Source organism: Mus caroli, chromosome 9 (genome assembly GCF_900094665.2).
Source record: "Mus caroli chromosome 9, CAROLI_EIJ_v1.1, whole genome shotgun sequence".
In the NCBI taxonomy this organism is placed as follows: Eukaryota; Metazoa; Chordata; class Mammalia; order Rodentia; family Muridae; genus Mus; species Mus caroli.
In genome coordinates, this window is record NC_034578.1 from 94,123,886 (window position 1) to 94,138,652 (window position 14,767).

The 14,767-nt window shown below is 42.6% G+C and overlaps 1 protein-coding gene and 1 long non-coding RNA gene across 2 annotated transcripts in view; one reads left to right on the forward strand and one right to left on the reverse strand.

The window, feature by feature from the left end:
- Nucleotides 1–1,127: 1,127 nt before the first annotated feature.
- LOC110302469 lies at nt 1,128–1,767 on the reverse strand. Its single transcript, XR_002378799.1, has one exon. It is a non-coding gene; the product is annotated as an uncharacterized LOC110302469 (long non-coding RNA).
- Nucleotides 1,768–1,866: 99 nt separating this feature from the next.
- Nucleotides 1,867–14,767, forward strand: part of Copb2 (coatomer protein complex subunit beta 2) — a 25,019-nt gene continuing 12,118 nt past the window's right edge. The window contains exons 1-7 of the mRNA XM_021171364.2: nt 1,867–1,978; nt 6,125–6,262; nt 8,463–8,549; nt 8,754–8,880; nt 9,692–9,840; nt 11,571–11,717; nt 12,200–12,299. Coding sequence (XP_021027023.1) covers nt 1,976–1,978; nt 6,125–6,262; nt 8,463–8,549; nt 8,754–8,880; nt 9,692–9,840; nt 11,571–11,717; nt 12,200–12,299 — 751 coding nt within the window. The 5' untranslated portion in view covers nt 1,867–1,975. The remainder of the gene's footprint in view (nt 1,979–6,124; nt 6,263–8,462; nt 8,550–8,753; nt 8,881–9,691; nt 9,841–11,570; nt 11,718–12,199; nt 12,300–14,767) is intronic.

Here is a 14,767-nt window from a genome sequence, read left to right on the forward strand (position 1 = left end):
CAACTTGGGATGAAGCAGCCGTCCTAGAGATTGACCAGCTAAGACTTTAAGCTTGTTATCAATATCAATCAACCCCTTGGGAAACCCTCTACCAATTTGCTAAGCTTGACCATAGTTCTTTTCTTCCCCAGAGCTATTTTCCCAACCTTCCACGTGACTCTAAGCCAGAGAAAACAAGGGATTTTGTTTTAAGCCCACAATTGAACATTTAAGAGATATGTGTGTGTGTGTTTATGTATTTGATTATTTTCTTGAAATTTCTTACAATTAAAACCCAAGTCCGGAGTTTTAGAGGCACTCTCTTAAGATAGTACCTAGCATAACTTTTTATATAGCCGAAATTCAGTACATAAGTTTTAAAAGATAAAAAGAGAGAGTCAGTCTGGCAGAAACTGGTATTGAACTCGCAGGTCTTCAAGGTTTGTGGTTACATGGGTACATCATGGCCTGGCTAAGAGCTGATCATAGTCACTATGGCAGAACTTCATGTTGGTGACCTGCAGCAGAAAAAGATGGAGACATACAAAATGAGCACGGCGGGTGGGGGCTTAACTCTCCAGCAGGTAAACGCCAGGTGTTATATAGATTTAAGTATTATCAACAGGTTCTGTGGAATGGAGATGTTATTTTATCTTATATTTATTGATACTGTGTCAAATAAAAATGCAAAGAGAATTAAGGAATCAAAAATAATAGAAGCCCAGCTATTCTCTACACTAGATATAGTTCACATTTTAAAAAGTTTCAACTACTTTCTTGCCATTGGTTGTGGTACAGTATGCGATTATGTGATTATTCATCTCAATTATGTAAAAATCTCATTACTGAGAGAAAATTTGTTTTTACTGAGACAGAACAGTAAAAATGGATCTTTGGAAACTATCTGACTTTTTGTATATGAAAAATTGAGGCCTATAAATCTCCCAAGAGCCAAGCACTACCTAATGAAAACTCACCCTTACTTCTCTCAGGCTATACAATTCCTTTCTGGAAACCTAGGCTTTTCTCCAACTAGAGGTTTATAAGGAGCCAAGGGCAACTTCCATTTGTTTCATAGCATTATCTTTTTAGAAGGTGTGTGCGTGTGAAATCGGTACAAAATGCATTTGCACTTTTCCTGGCAATCATTTTTTGAAATTCAACTAATTTATTAAAGAGCTATTTTGGCGTAGCAGATAGAGCACTGGGCTTCCAGGGCGTATTCCCCTGAGCCCAGATCTTAACAACACTACTTACTATGCCATCTTGGCCAGTAAACCTGAGTTCTTTGAGTCTTACATTCCCAATCAATAAAATGGAGACGACTCCTACGTGATGTGGCGGTACCACCAGCTGAAGGTACATAGCCAAACAAACGACCGGGTGGATGCTCTTTGAAGGGCAATCACCCTACTGCCTCCGGGAGCCTCCAGAACCTAGATCTCAGGGCTCCTCGGAGCCTCAAAGGCGGGAGCCGCGCCCACATCTTTTCCGCCTCGGTCTGTTTCACCCAAGACCCAGACACCGCTGTGGGCCCCGTTCCGAAGCCCGCTGGAGTACACAGTTTTAGAGCTTTCTTTTCTCTGCCAGAGGCTCACGTTGTTCGGATAGCGCTTCCGGGCCCCTCCACTGCTGCCGACGTTCAGCAGGAAGCCAGTACTGCGCTCCATCTTCTTGCCTTTCTGAACCTGACCGAAGGTGAGCAGTCCTGACCGCCGCTAGTCACCGCCCAACTCTGGCCACAGCAATACACTCCATCAGCCAGCTCAGCAGCCGGAGACGCGGAAGGCCGCGTTACCTAGGAAACTGGGGCGGGACCATGCACGGACCGCCTTACGGAGGATGTGCGCAGGCGCAAAGCCTGGCTCCGAGTACCGCGAGAGTCGCTTCCCGGAAGTTCCACGTCAGTGGGTTGACCGGTCCACGGGTCGGTGGGTTCCTGAGTGTGTCGCCTGGAGCCTGTGACGGGCAGGGGCTCGCTCGGACAGTCGGAGCCATGGTAAGTCGGGCCTCAGGGGACAGAGAGCGGAGCCCACCGGTTGCGGCGGGTTCCCGGGGCTTCCGGGCTAGGAGCCATAGCTAGAAGCGGTCTGCGCTGCTGCTGCTGCTGCTGCGGCCTGGCGGGGTCCCCTTGTCCCGTTGGCGTCCTGGGAGGAAGAAGGCCAGACCGGGAGGCTGCCGTGGTGACACGGTAGTGTAACTGGGTACCCGCAAAGGAGCGGCCCCCGACTCTCAGGGCGGTCAGGGCGCCTGTCAGTGCCCTTGCAGTCTGCACCGGGTCCGGTAGTGCAAGTAAATGCTAGAGGCAGGACTCGGATGCCAAAGGCAACTTTGACAAAGTCACTTCGTTCTGTCATTGAGGGTGGTGGTTGCTAATCCAGCATCCAGGTTGGTGAGGTGTTTGGCAGTGTGCAGACACCACATTGCAAACTTAAGCAGAGGAAAACCCAATCTAAACAAAGTTAAATGTATATGGAGCCAGAGGTGAAATTTCAAATGCTATGGCAGCCCAGCTCGTCGTTTTCTAGCTGATGTTGATTGGGCCTTCTGTGCACACAGAGGATGACATTTTTGGGAAAGGCCCTGAGATCTGCCTAACTTAATTTTGAGACATATTTTTAATAGTGAAATCTTGCTTTCCTTCTTCAATGTTTGTGAGTTCCATGCCCACACATTGAACCAGCTTTTGGTGGAAGACATTTGAGGAAAACTATTGTGTGAACATGTGCTGTCATTTTTTTTTTCTTGTGATAGTATACAACGACTCTTTACAACTTTGACCACTGTATCGGTGTTCTAACTAATCTAGAGGTGACCAGGAGTAATGGGTAAATTATAAGCACTTAAATAACTGAACGTGAGGGTTTTGATTTGGTGGAGGATACTGGAACCATGTGCAGAGATACTAAAAGATGGCTGTATTTTAAGTCTCGAGTAAAAAGTACAAAACATGACTTTATTTATTTGCTCACTCACCATAGTATTTCACTGTCCTGCATCTTGCTAAACATTTACCAGCTGATTGTCACCGCAGCCTGTAGATAATTATGAGTAATGTTTATGGTGGTTACTATAAGCCTTGCTCTGCTCTAACTGAACTCTGATTTTAATTCTCGGAATGCTAAGAGAGATATTATTATTATCCCTGTTATACAAGTCAAACCTTGGGTGTTAATTAAACTTACTACCATGTGTCCGACGTGCGCGCTGCAGCTGAGGCTTCTAGCAAGACTGTGGACCTCAGCTATACTACCTGTTCCTCCCCTATTCCCAAATACATATGGTGTGGAGAGAAGGAACCGGATAAGCACTGAGCCTGCCCTTCAGAAATAAACCACTCCACAAGCAAGAAGAGCTGTGTACGTGGATGGGGAAGAATCCTCCGGCTAGGCCAATCAGAAAGGGTGTAATGGTGGCAGTGACTTAAACTAAGTCTGGAGTTGAGGATGCAGAGTGAGTAGTTTAATCATCTAAGACCTGGTATGATATCTTTAAAACACTCATGACTGAGATGGTAAGTATGGCTACAGGAGCGCTTGCCTGCAGTAATGCACATTTTAAAATGGGTGTCTTTACTTTGGAGTATGTGCAGGTATATACTAGGTAGTTCAGAGATTTCCTAGCCATTTTGAAAAGTCAATTTAAAAATCCTAACAATCCTATTTTACACACACACATACACATACTTACTTGGATGTGGGGGCTTATGTTATGTTGAAGATCCCACAATGACTCCTGGCATAACATACTTCCTGCTTGTTGTTGACTCAAAGATGAGAGGGAGAAGTTAAAATTTGTGACAGTAATTAGTGGGGCAAAAATTTAGAAATCATAGAAAACGAAAACGCTCCCCTGAGATTAGCTTGTGATTTAAAGATGGCGGCTTGAGTATGTTAGAGATGGGCAGGGCTGCATGACAGTGGAGGTGTTCTCACGAGAACTGACTGGTTAGAACACGGGCCTGAAGCTTGTTTTGGAAGTGAAGAGGCAAACAGTGAAGAACAGTTAGAAGTACATCTGTCGACAGACACGCAGAGAGAGGTGACTGGGAGCCTTGTTAGGTGTCTGTTTCAGGGCATTACCTCTGCCGGGTCCTCAGGTTTGTGCTGAGAAGCAACCTTCACTTGCTGTTGAATTCATGACTGTTAGGGAACAGCACAGAGGCACCGGCACAGTAACTCATCCTGGCAGTAAGGTCCAGGTTGTGCGCTAGGCTTATGGAAGGGGAAGTGCATTTTAAACAAGCCTACAAGAAAGAGTGGAAGAAGAGAGAGTGCTCCAGGACTTCATTGTGGAATGAATTAACTTTTCTTCTGGAATGGCTTCCCTGGGAGACACAGAACACAGTCGCTTGCTCTGATCATTTTCTGTTCTGTGGTTCAGAACTGTTCATAGCTGTGGTCGGACTGAAGAGGGACAGTTTTAAACTATTACTATCTTATGGCTTAATTTTGTTTAAAATTGTTCTGTTTTTCAGTATGTATCTGTAAATTCAAAAGGCCTTTATGAACAGGAGTAAACCCTTATTGATCAGACATTACTTGCCTACAGTTTAAATGCCCTCCCCATCTGATTATTTTTAAAGAGCTCATTTAATGTTATGGTCTAGGGTTACTACAGCTTCATGAATGACATATCTTCACAACATTTTCTGCTACAACACTAATGCATGGACATGAAATTGTGATTCAGTTGATGTTTTAAATTTATTTACCTATCTATAAACTGGGGGCTTCAGAAGTGTCTGCTGAAGTTGCTTGGCGATCTCCTACTGTTTGAGGAAGTCACAGATGAGAAGTTTTACCAACAGTGAGATGTGTTGCCCTCCCCGCTAGGTTTATATTTGCACTGGTGAAAGGTGACCATGCTGGTGCACTAATGCCAGAATGTGCTGGTGATACCTTCTTGTTGAGACACACTTGCCTTGTAGCTCAGGCTGACTTTGAACTCACAGTCCTCCTTTTCAGAGGCCAGAGTGCTGAGATTACAGGAGTACACCACCACATCCGACCTGATAACACATTCTGATTGTCAGACACTTACGTGTAAGAAGCAAGGTTTTCAGTGAGAGTGCCATGGGTGAAACAGTAGAATGTTATTCATGCTGTCAATCTCAATGCCTCAGGAGGCAGCTTCTAAAGATTCTGTATTAGTATTACAAATGAGGATGTGGAAAATACTTGTAACATGTGGCTGGTGGAAAAGGCACTTTAATATAGATAAAGTTTCATGCAAGCTTTACTTGAAATGATGGCTCAGAACTACTTATTCAGATGTATTTAGCAGACATAGCCTGATAACTGAAAGACGTTAGCTGGTCCCTGACCATGTTTGTTACTGATGATAGAATTCTAGCCTTCAAGTGTAAATTTGAATTTTTGAAACTGAATTTCATGTATTTCTGATATTCAAAGACTTGTCAGTTAAAGTAGGAAGTGGTATTAATAAATGTGACTTTTGACTAAGGGTAATAAAATTTGTTATCTATGTGGATCTTGTAACTCAACGAACCATCCTGCCCCAAATGATCAATGTATTCTGTTATAAAAACCAAGCAGGAGCTAAGAATCTGCAAAGTGTAGGATAGACTAGTGGATTTTAATTTAGCCAAGCGTAAACAGCTACTTCTAGGCTTCACATCCCACAATACAAGTGCTCTTTAAGGAGCCTCTGATTCTCAGGCAGCATCAAAGCAGAACGTCCAAAAATGGCTTATATATTCCGCTTCCTAACTGTATGTGTTATGTGTTTGAGGCCAGATGGTGGTTGCTTTTGTTACGCCTCAACCAAAACCGTATACTACAACATACTGGAGACAAAGCCAGATATAACAGTCCTCTAAAAAAAGAAATTGAAAAAAATTGACATAAATATAAAACATTATCATTTGAAACCCTCATAAATTTTAAGAGTGTAAAGAAAGAGGTCAGGATAAGTAAAATTGGAAAACCACCTCTGTAAATACACACTTAAAAATACCCCATTTTTTAAGTTTTAATGTGATTAACAAAGGTGCTGTAGAATTGAAACTATTCACAATTTAGCAAAATTAAAACAATTTTTATAAACCTCTTAATACACTGTTTCAAGCATATTTTATTTGACTTAAGAATTCAATTTGTCATCAATTGTCTTTTCCCCTTAGCCTCTTCGACTTGATATCAAGAGAAAGCTGACTGCTAGGTCTGACCGAGTTAAGAGTGTGGATTTGCATCCCACAGAACCATGGATGTTGGCTAGTCTTTACAATGGCAGTGTGTGTGTTTGGAATCATGAAACTCAGGTAAGAGTTTTGAAAGGACTTCCTTAGCAATAAAAGCTATCAAATACCAGCACTAATAATGAAAGAGCCACCAGAGGCCAAGCAGCTGTATCTGTGCTGCTGCTCAAAGTAGGATGGAGTGTTTTATTTTCAGGACTAGGTTTGTGTGGGTGTTGCCTGTGGAAGAAGTTCTGGGCATATTATATATTAAATACAGCAACATTGATGTAGGTCATATTAGCATCAGCTTCTGTTCTGCTTGTTTCCCTCCTCTGTCACCAGTGGCAAAGAGTTTAGCTGCCATTCATGTGTATTGAGAGTGGTAAGAGCACTCTCACCCTGTTCACACTCTGCACTGTTCTGCATTGGGTAAATCCAGATGTTTGTACATTTCAGATAAGGAAGTTTTGGACTCTCCTGGAGATAGCAGGTCAATGTTGTAAAACATCAACAGTGTTTTATTATTTAAAGCTAATTTACTGGCAAGTCTTAGCCACACTGAGCCCCTTGATTTACTACTCTGAATGGATGGTAACTGTTGTGACCTTTGCATGAAGAAAGAACGTAGAATAAATGTTAGGCAGTTGTTTCTCACTCTCAAAGAACCATCTTGGTGTTAGCTGTTGCTTTCTTAACTTAGATGTAGCACTTCTGTGGTCCGAGAATGCAGCTTTTCTGCTCTTTTGTTTAGTCCATGGAGCGTGAGTTGACTTTTCTTGCCATTTGTCCCGCCAGGCATCTCATGTGGTACTCAGTCATGGAGGTTCTGCAGCCGCCTCTCTTACTGCTCCACATACCCTCGGATTTGTGGATAACTCAAAAGATTGTGTACATTTTTCTGCTGTCTTAGAGACTGCATGCTCAGCTTGCTCTGTTCATGCCTCAGTCGCCTGGTAGCAGCTGTGTATCTGTGTGGCACTCAGCTTTGTCTTAACCTGGAACGCCAGGTGGTCTCAACAGTCTTGTAAGCTAGTCTGTTGGTTTTCCAGTGTACCTTGGTTAATGAGCCAGTACAATTTTGTTCAATTCCTGAGGTACTACATTATTGCTTTCTTGGTACAAAAAGAGACATTAAAAATGATAGCTTAGCCGGGCATGGTAGCGCACACCTTTAATTCCAGCACACAGGAGGCAGAGACAGGCAGATTTCTGAGTTCGAGGCCAGCCTGGTCTACAAAGTGAGTTTCAGGACAGCCAGGGCTATACAGAGAAACCCTGTCTCGAACCTCCTCCCCCCACCCCTCAAAAAAAAATGATAGCTTAATTTTCAGAATTTAAAAGAACAGATATTTAAAATGGGACAGCAAAGTGTTCATCTCTGGTTTTCCTAGGTCTCCTGAATTCCCACCTTGAATCCATGTAGATGATCCACTCTGAGCATCCAAGGAACATCTAAACCTCTTAGTGTTTATGCTTACTACAACAACCAAACACAAACTCTCAGCATTTTTTTCTGGAAATGTGTTGCTAAGATTATAAAATAAATGTTCGAGTCATTTCTATGGGTTCCATTTTTTTTTTATTTTTATTTATTTATTTACTTTTGAGATAGTCTCACTATATAGCCCTAGCTATCTAAAACTCACTATGTAGAGCAGACTGGCTTTGAACTGACATCGATCTGTCTGCCTCTAGGTGCTAGAATTAAAGGCATATGTCAGCCACTATGCCTGGTTTATGGGCTCAATTTTTTAAAAAAATAAAGTAAGCTAAGAGATAATTTACTCAATAGATAGTGGAGTGAAGTGCACAGCAGCTGGATCACAAACTGTTGTAGGTGTGGGCTGTGCAGTGTTGGTGAGTCCTGCCCTTGGAGAGCGCAGCGCAGTGGGAAGAGTGAGCATGGAGTCTGCTTAGCGCTTGGCAGTGGTGCAGGAGGGGAGTAAAGCTTCTTCCCTGGGTAGGTTTCCAGACAGGGGCGAAAGGCCATGCTGGAAAGGAGAGGCAGGCCAGGACGGAGGGTCTGGAGTGCCGCCCGTCCGTCCGTCCATCCGTCCGTCCATCCTATGACCATCTGCTTTCTCTTCTAAGTTTCTGATTTTCAGATCTATTGAAGAAAACTTGATTGGTCCTCCCCGCTCCCAACTTTAATGCTGAGCTGTCATACACTTGTTTAACATTTTTAGTGAAAAACACAGTTTGATGTTTTAATCACAGCAGAATAAGAATTTTCAGTTACTTCCTTGTAACTTAATGTGTTTATTCTTGTTAATATTTCAAGACACTGGTGAAGACGTTTGAAGTATGTGATCTTCCTGTTCGAGCTGCAAAGTTTGTTGCAAGGAAGAACTGGGTGGTGACAGGAGCAGTAAGTAACTCTTGAGTATCAGACCCTACCTTCTGATTGGTCAGTGGTTATAGATACCAGTTGCAGAGTTGTAATGCCTGATTCATTTAGTTAATTAAACATAGTGTTCTAAAGGGCAGAGGTTGTACCTTGAGCCTATAATACAGTTTAGTGATTTATATAGTTTACCTCATAATAGTGATGTTTTAAAATCTCTATTCCTAGGACGATATGCAGATCAGAGTGTTCAATTATAACACCCTGGAGAGGGTGCATATGTTTGAAGCACACTCAGATTACATTCGTTGTATTGCTGTTCATCCAACCCAGCCGTTCATTCTCACAAGCAGTGGTAAGAGACGACTTGCTTCAGTCCTGTGCACTGAGTGATGATTTGTTCCCATGAGGCATGTTGTACTTAAAACTGCTGTTACAAGTGGACTCTCCTCCAAGCATCTTTTAAACAATTTGAATCCATTACTGTGCTGTTGACGCTGCCCACCTGTGTATTTTAGTATTTTAATAGGATTATGTTGCAATTGCTGCGATTCCTGCCAGAAAATTCGAAGGTCTAGATGCATCAACGTCTGGGGAGCAGAAAGTTCATTAGTATGCTGATGAGCAAGCTGTTGGCAGATTGACATAGGCCCCATTGGTTTCTCTGCAAATTCAGACTAGCTAGCTAGCTAGCTAGCTCCTGGTATTAATGTAAAGCAGTCACCTGCAGGAAGGCGATTACCTGGGTATCCCTGAGTTGGTAGTAGTCTTTGAAATATTTTAAAATTTAACAAGTGAGAACTTTTGTAAAAGCAGTTAATTTCATCAGGCAAATGCTGCCTCTTTCCACAGTCAGCATTTTCAGCCAGACTTAGATGGTAACTACGGTTCTTCTTTTTAAATTAAATTTAAAAAGTTTCCCCATTTTTTTTTTTTTTTTTGTATGTCTTTAGTAGCTGTCCATATGCACTTTGTCCGCACTGTTCTGTAGTTAGGAATGCTCTGAGGGCAAATGAGGCCTTGGAAGTCTTTCCCAGTGTTGGGTCTACGGAGTGGATGATGGGATGTGTGAACTGTGCTACATTTGTTGCCTTAAAGGACACCAAGCCTGTCTTACTACAGAGATGAAAACAGACCACGACTGACTTGGCTTTCTTTTGGTATAGATGACATGCTTATTAAGCTCTGGGACTGGGATAAAAAATGGTCTTGTTCACAAGTGTTTGAAGGACACACGCACTACGTTATGCAGATTGTGATAAACCCCAAAGATAACAATCAGTTTGCCAGTGCATCTCTCGACAGGACCATCAAGGTAGGTGTCCACTGTTGGTGCTTTACTATGACTGGCCAGAAAGCTACTCCTGTGCTCCTGTGCTCCTGTGCCAGGCAGGAGCAACATGGTATAACAATGGTTTCCACTCTAGGATCTGCCGTAAGAAGCACTGCCAGATATCTAGGTCACTTTGTGTGTGTGTGTGTGTCTGTCCTTTAGTCATTCTTGAATCCTTATTAGTGGTCTGTTTTACATGTAAGTTCTTTATGCTACCATCTCCCTGTTCTGCCTCTGTTTTCCTTCCCGTGGACTGCCTTTCTTCAGAGTCTGTCTTGTTATTTTCCTCTTGGAGAATAAACTACAGATGTCTAAGAGTGAAGTAGAGGATGGTCAGGGCGAGCCTGGGCTAATGGTACAGACACCAGTATAACTTTGACCTACTTGCTGTCCCCTAGAAATGCCCTGAGCATCGCCTTCATCAGCTCTTCCCACTGACTGCACGTCTTTTCATTCTCTGATTTGGATTTATTTTTCTCTGAGCATCTACATAGCTCTCTAAGGGTTAGCACAGATAGTCCTTCTGGGAAACTCCAGTCTAGTGCTTAATGGCTTTAGACAGAGTGTGTGTCACTCGCTTTAGATTTTGTTTCTATTAACAATCTTCACATTGAGTCATAATTCAAGTAATTTGAAATCATTTATCCCCATGATATACTGGACATTTGGGGTAGGAGCTGTGTCTTCCCTTGCACAGCCCCAGGATGTTGTGGGAGAGTAGCACAGTGCATTGGCTGTACTAATTTAACTCAGAGAAGCTATTTTGTCTTTAAAGATCTTCAAGTTTTTAACCTGATTTTGTTATCTTTTGTTGAACTGTCCTTGCTTTTGACATAGGTAGGAAACTGAGATCAGTTTGAACTTCTTCACTAGATTAAGTTTCTGTGTTGTTTGAGTGAGGATCTACAGTGTGTGCTAAGGTGGCCTAGAATTCACTGTGTATCCTACACTGGCCTCACTGTCTCAATTTTCTCAACTTCCCAGATGTTGGGAACATAGTCTTGGTCCTCTCTCCCTGGCAAGTGTTCTTTCATTTAATACATGTCACTAATCACTAAATCTCCCATCAGATCAGTACTTCCTGTAGAGGGTTTTCAGAGTGTTAATTGTTGATTCATGCACTTCATCTGTACACCAGTTTTCTTAGTGTGCTTTCTGTTGCTGTGATAAAACACTGACCAAAAGCAATTTGGCAAAGAAAGGGTTTATTTCATCTTACAGTTTATAGTAGTCCATTATCCAAGGAAGTTGGGGCAGGAACTCAAGGCAGGATCCTGGAGGCAAAGTGAAAGCAGAGCTATGGAAGAACACCATTTATTGGCTTTTTTCCTTCATGAGTTGCTCAGCCTGCTTTCTTACACCACCCAGGTTCACCTGCCCAGGGGTGGCCCATCATGGTTTCCAAAGGGTTGGAAAGGCCATTCTGATGGAAGCATTCTCTCAATTGAATCCCCTCTTCCCAGATAAGTACTTGTGTCAAGTTGAGAAAAGTATAACCAGTTCACCAGCTGAACTATATATAGTCTCCATGGAGACGTCTAGGAATTGGCACCTTCAGAGAGCAGTGATTCTGCTTCCTGAAAATTTACATGAGACTGGCAGATATCCTTGAGCACACTGTGTGTTGGGCTGTGGTGTTGGATGTCTTGTGTTAAAAGTGGGTGGAACTGCCTCTGAAAATGCTGACTGGCAAATGGTACTGTTCTCTGAAGGTGTGGCAGCTGGGCTCTTCATCCCCAAACTTCACTCTGGAAGGACATGAAAAAGGCGTGAATTGCATTGATTACTACAGTGGTGGTGACAAGCCATACCTCATTTCAGGTGCAGATGACCGGCTCGTTAAAATATGGGATTATCAGGTACAGTTTCTGTAACCTTCCTTGCTGTATCCTAGACTTGGTTTTTACTGCTTCCTATAGCACCTCAAGGCTCAAATGGAACTCTTAATAGAGTCATAGATCAAGGTCACAGTATTTGGTCCTAAATTGTGGTCCTAGAATTTTCCCCTTTTTAAAAAGAATGCAAATGCATTTTAAGATTTTAAAGTAAAATGCCAGCATGCTTATCTTTGTTTAAAAGGGTTTTTACACTGTCATATTAAACCACACATCTCTGAGTGTCCTTGTGACCAGATTTCTGTAGCTGAGTGAAACAGGCACAACAATGCATGTTGTGATGTAACCATGGTACACATTTCACCACATGGAACAGTCATAAGCCTAGTTATTATCCACATTGCCATGCTTCATGCCTCTAAGGTTTTCTTTCCCCCCTCCCCCTTTGCTTCTAACATAAGCTTTCCAACAGTGGAACATAGTGGCTTTCTGTGTCTTTATTTCAGAACAAAACGTGTGTGCAGACCCTGGAGGGGCATGCCCAGAATGTGTCCTGTGCAAGCTTCCATCCTGAGCTGCCCATCATCATCACAGGGTCAGAAGATGGTAAGTTAGAGGCTGCTGTGGATGTGCTGGACATGACTCACTGGATATTTAAACCAAGTGGTGGCCCTGCATTGCACTGGGAGGCTTCTAGCAGCTTCCATATCATGACTAGGAATCTAGACTTATACAGTACAGAAGAAAAAATGGCTTTATCATCATTCCTATTCTAGTGTCTTTGACTCTGTCATTTAAAGAAAAGGAGATCAGATATTTCTAGAGAAGAACTTGAAAAAGCCTGTGCATTGCAGTTTGACAGACCTCCGTTCAAAATCAGGTTCTGTCACTTTGCAGGTGTATGGTTTTGGTAGACTAAGAGCTAAGAACATGCAAGTCTACTCAGGATTATAGCAAGAGGGAAGAAGGAATCACACACAGCAAACATGTACTACATGGTGAGCACTCTACCCAGGGAACCCTGCTGTGCTTTTACAGTTAGGATTTATTTCCTACTTCTAGTTTTCTAGTTGCAAGTTTTTTTGTTTTTTTTTTTTATTATTTTCTTTATATACATTTCAAATGCTATCCCAAAAGTTCCCTATACCCTCCCCCCACCCTGCTCCCCTACCCACCCACTCCTGCTTCTTAGCCCTGGTGTTCCCCTTGCATATAGAGTTTGCAAGACCAAGGGACCTCTCTTACCAATGATGGCCGACTAAGCCATCTTCTGCTACATATGCAGCTAGAGACACGAGCTCCGGTGGTACTGGTTAGTTCATATTGTTGTTCCTCCTATAGGGTTGCAGACCCCTTTAGCTCCTTGGGTACTTTCTCTAGCTCCTCCATTGGGGGCCCTGTGTTCCATCCANTAGCTGACTGTNAGCATCCACTTCTGTGTTTGCCAGGCACCAGCATAGCCTCACAAGAGACAGCTATATCAGGGTCCTTTCAGCAAAATCTTGTTGGTATATGCAATGGTGTCTGTGTTTGGAGGCTGATTATGGGATGGATCCCCGGGTGCAGCAGTCTCTAGATGGTCCATCCTTTCATCTCAGCTCCAAACTTTGTCTCTGTAACCCCTCCCAATTCTAAGAAGGGGTGAAGTGTCCACACGTTGGTCTTCGTTCTTCTTGAGTTTCATGTGTTTTGCAAATTGTATCTTATATCTTGGGTATTCTAAGTATCTGGGCTAATATCCACTTATCAGTGAATACATATCATGTGAGTTCTTTTGTGATTGGGTTACCTCACTCAGGATGATACCCTCCAGGTCCATCCATTTGCCTAGGAATTTCATAAATTCATTGTTTTTAATAGTTGAGTAGTACTCCATTGTGTAAATGTACCACATTTTCTGTATCCATTTCTCTGTTGAGGGACATCTGGGTTCTTTCCAGCTTCTGGCTATTATAAATAAGGCTGCTATGAATATAGTAGAGCATGTGTCCTTATTACCAGTTGGAACATCTTCTGGATATATGGCCAGGAGAGGTATTGCTGGATCCTCCGGTAGTATTATGTCCAATTTTCTGAGGAACCACCAGACTGACTTCCAGAGTGGTTGTACAAGCTTGCACTCCCACCAACAATGGAGGAGTGTTCCTCTTTCTCCACATCCTCGCCAGCATCTGCTGTCACCTGAATTTTTGATCTTAGCCATTCTGACTGGTGTGAGGTGGAATCTCAGGGTTGTTTTGATTTGCATTTCCCTGATGACTAAGGATGTTGAACATTTTTTCAGGTGCTTCTCAGCCATTCGGTATTCCTCAGGTGAGAATTCTTTGTTTAGCTCTGAGCCCCATTTTTAATGGGGTTATTTGATTTTCTGGAGTCCACCTTCTTGAGTTCTTTTTATATATTGGATATTAGTCCCCTATCTGATTTAGGATAGGTAAAGAAAGATCCTTTCCCAATCTGTTGGTGGCCTTTTTGTCTTATTGACAGTGTCTTTTGCCTTACAGAAGCTTTGCAATTTTATGAGGTCCCATTTGTCGATTCTCCATCTTAGAGCACAAACCATTGCTGTTCTATTCAGGAATTTTTCCCCATGCCCACATCTTTGAGGCTTTTCCCCACTTTCTCCCCTGTAAGTTTCAGTGTCTCTGGTTTTATGTGNAGTTCCTTGATCCACTTAGACTTGACCTTCGTACAAGGAGATAAGAATGGATCAATTCGCATTCTTCTACATGATAACCGTCAGTTGTGCCAGCACCATTTGTTGAAAATGCTGTCTTTTTTCCACTGGATGGTTTTAGCTCCCTTGTCAGAGATCAAGTGACCATAGGTTTGTGGGTTCATTTCTGGGTCTTCAGTTCTATTCCATTGGTCTACCTGTCTGTCGCTATAGCAGTACCATGCAGTTTTTAATCACAATTGCTCTGTAGTACAGCTTTAGGTCAGGCATGGTGATTCCACCAGAGGTTCTTTTATCATTGAGAAGAATTTTTGCTATCCTAGGTTTTTTGTTATTCCAGATGAATTTGCAAATTGCCCTTTCTAATTCGTTGAAGAATTGAGTTGGAATTTTGNNG